A 2,808-nucleotide genomic window follows, 5' to 3' on the forward strand; every position below is an offset into this window, starting at 1 on the left:
AAAAAAAAATTAAATATAACTGCCAGAATCTAAGAAATTCTACGTAAATTTAAAAAGTGTTTAAAAATAAAAATCAACATAAAAATGCTAGAATTGGAACACTTTTGTTAATTTTTGTAATATTCTACAAGTAAGCACATGTTTTAATTCTTTAAGATTTCGTTGTTTCTCAAATTTTTAAAACTAGTAAAGTTTTGTATTAATTTTTACAAAATTGTACATTTTCATGAAACACTACTTGTAATAATTTCTTTATTTGAGAACATTGTAATTTGTGATACTATTTTACAGATATTTTTACAAAGAAATAAATGTTTCAACGAAGATATAAAAATTTCTACAAATTTCTATTTCAAGTCAATTTTTTGTAGTTATTTATAGAAATTTTTTTCCGCTAAGGTCGCCGCTTTACAATTCAGATGCAGATTCGATATTTTTTTATTTCTATTGCAAGGGAGTAACTGCAAAGTAACGATTCGTTACTTTTCGAGTAACTGTAACTGTAACGCGTTACTTTTCAGAATTGGTAACTTGTAACTGTAACTAGTTACATTGTTAGCGAAAAAACTGTAACTGTAACTAGTTACTTTTATAAAGTAACTTTCCCAACCCTGCATTTTACTTACGTATTATTCCGTATGTTTGCTTTGCAAAATGGTATTACATTTTATTTTAGACACCTTTGAGAAAGGTATGGATAAGTTAAAATTAGCAGAAAAGGCCTCTGATCTGGATACGGATGTGGAAGATACTTTGAAAAGATCACGCCACAGCAGGCATGTGGTTGATATGGAACTATCCGACGACGATGAATGCTCGAAGAAAGTGGCGTTAGATAAATTTCCGGACATTAACTTGTTTTCCGATAATGTTCCCGATCTGACAATGAGTAGTACATCCGCGTCATTGGATACCAACGTTATTGCCACGTACGAATGTCCAGTGATCAATTCCTCCAGTTCTAACGAAAAAATGTGCCACACGGAAAGTAAAAATTCGTGTTTAGAAACTAGAGTTCGTCGTAAGTTTTCTTCACTCGTCGAGAAAGAATCGTGCTCAGATGAGAAAAATAAAGTACCAGATTATACAATAAAGAAAACATCTAGTGATATCAGTGAGTTATAGTATTTACAGATATATTTTATTATACTGTTTTTCAAATGAATTGATGTTTAAATTAGGTTATTTTTCAGATATACTGTCCGAAATTGTTCGGAAACAAAATAAAATTTTATTAGAAATAAAAGCGATGAAGGAACAGATTGCGGAATTACGAAGCACTATAATATCTACATCATATGATACATGCACTGCGACTAATAAAAACAACTCACACACATTCAAGGCCACAAATATGGGAAATGTTGACGGGAAAAAATTATTTATCGAAAATCTTGAAGAACTGCAAGATTTAGAGACGGCATTGGCGAACGAAGACTTTTTTCAACGTGCGGTAAATGAAATTACATTTTTTACAAATTTTGTATCGTTAATTAAAATCATAATTATAATATGATTAAATTAATAATGACGTTCATTTCTAGGGAGAAGCTCTATGCTGTATAGGAGGAAGCGACGTAAATCGTATAACTCGCAACGTACTGTTTGCACTTCTTTCCAACAAAGTTGCTATGCAGTTTAGTTGGGCCGGCCGTGAAAAAAAGGCATTTAATGGCCTCAACATAACGAAATTAATAAAAGGTACGTTAATTATTAATCAAATCATTTCATTGAATGATTAGGAGCTTCATTTACGGTAATAAATTTTTAATACTTTTTTTTATATTCAGCTGTCGTAAGCAGCCAGAAGGTGGATACAAAACCACAAGAAATTGAAGGAATTATTAATAAGTGGCTGATACAAGCAACGCTTAGATTTAAGCGAGAAAAGTAAGTTCCAAATTTATCGTACGCAAGTGTAAGTACGTTGCATATAATATAGATATTTAATATGTCAGTTGTGTTTTCAGATCCAAAGAAGAAAAGCAGACGATCAGCGAAAAAGACGACAATTCTAACTCTTCGTAACTCTTTATTTAATGTTTATTTTGTTTTCATAATGTTTATTTTAGTATCATTTTAGTATCATAGTGTTTATTTTGTTCTCATAGCTTTAGTGTTTATTTTGTTCTTACTGCTTTATGCAATATTTAGTTTGTTCCTTTATGTACAAAATGATACATATATACATTGAATTAAGGATCAATCTTTTTGTTAACACTGGTAATTTTGTTAACACTGTAATATCTGTATATCAATAACAAATAATTTGAATAAATTTATAGACATAAATATATTTGAAGGCAACTCTACACGTGAATAGTAATTTCTAATATGGATGTGGGATAAGAAAACTGACATATGGAAATAAATTTTTTCAATATGTTTAACAATACATAAAAACAAATAAAGATATATAATTTATGCTGCATAAATATATGTATATATGTATACAACATATACATAATGCAGTATAAGTTTAATTAAATATACTTTTACTAATTTTTATGTTTTTAGATAATTTTAAATAAGGCACATGTGTATATGTATACTATAATACAAAGAACATATATATTATTTTCAATAAATATAAATAAATATATTTAGGTTTATGTGTGCAATATATTGTATATTGCATATATACAGGGTGTCTCAGCCCACCCATCCCACCCAGTTTTTTCGAAAACTACACATTTTCGGAATAAATGTTCCATACAAAAGTTGTATTAGGGTTTGAAGACGGACATATGATCCCGATATGAGTCATGTCGTAGATGTTACTGATTTTAAAAAAATTTAAAAGTGACT

General features: G+C 29.2%; 1 protein-coding gene across 1 annotated transcript in view; it reads left to right on the plus strand.

Annotated features, from left to right (window-relative positions):
• The window catches only part of LOC105571148, a 3,796-nt gene extending 1,382 nt beyond the window's left edge, over positions 1–2,414 (plus strand). The window contains exons 2-6 of the mRNA XM_012028623.1: positions 677–1,114; positions 1,194–1,453; positions 1,545–1,701; positions 1,791–1,890; positions 1,971–2,414. Of these exons, the coding sequence (XP_011884013.1) occupies positions 677–1,114; positions 1,194–1,453; positions 1,545–1,701; positions 1,791–1,890; positions 1,971–2,028 (1,013 nt within the window). The 3' untranslated portion in view covers positions 2,029–2,414. The remainder of the gene's footprint in view (positions 1–676; positions 1,115–1,193; positions 1,454–1,544; positions 1,702–1,790; positions 1,891–1,970) is intronic.
• The last annotated feature ends 394 nt before the right edge of the window (positions 2,415–2,808 follow it).

The sequence above is a fragment of the Vollenhovia emeryi genome, unplaced genomic scaffold (assembly GCF_000949405.1).
Source record: "Vollenhovia emeryi isolate VEMERY1.0 unplaced genomic scaffold, V.emery_V1.0 DF941123.1, whole genome shotgun sequence".
In the NCBI taxonomy this organism is placed as follows: Eukaryota; Metazoa; Arthropoda; class Insecta; order Hymenoptera; family Formicidae; genus Vollenhovia; species Vollenhovia emeryi.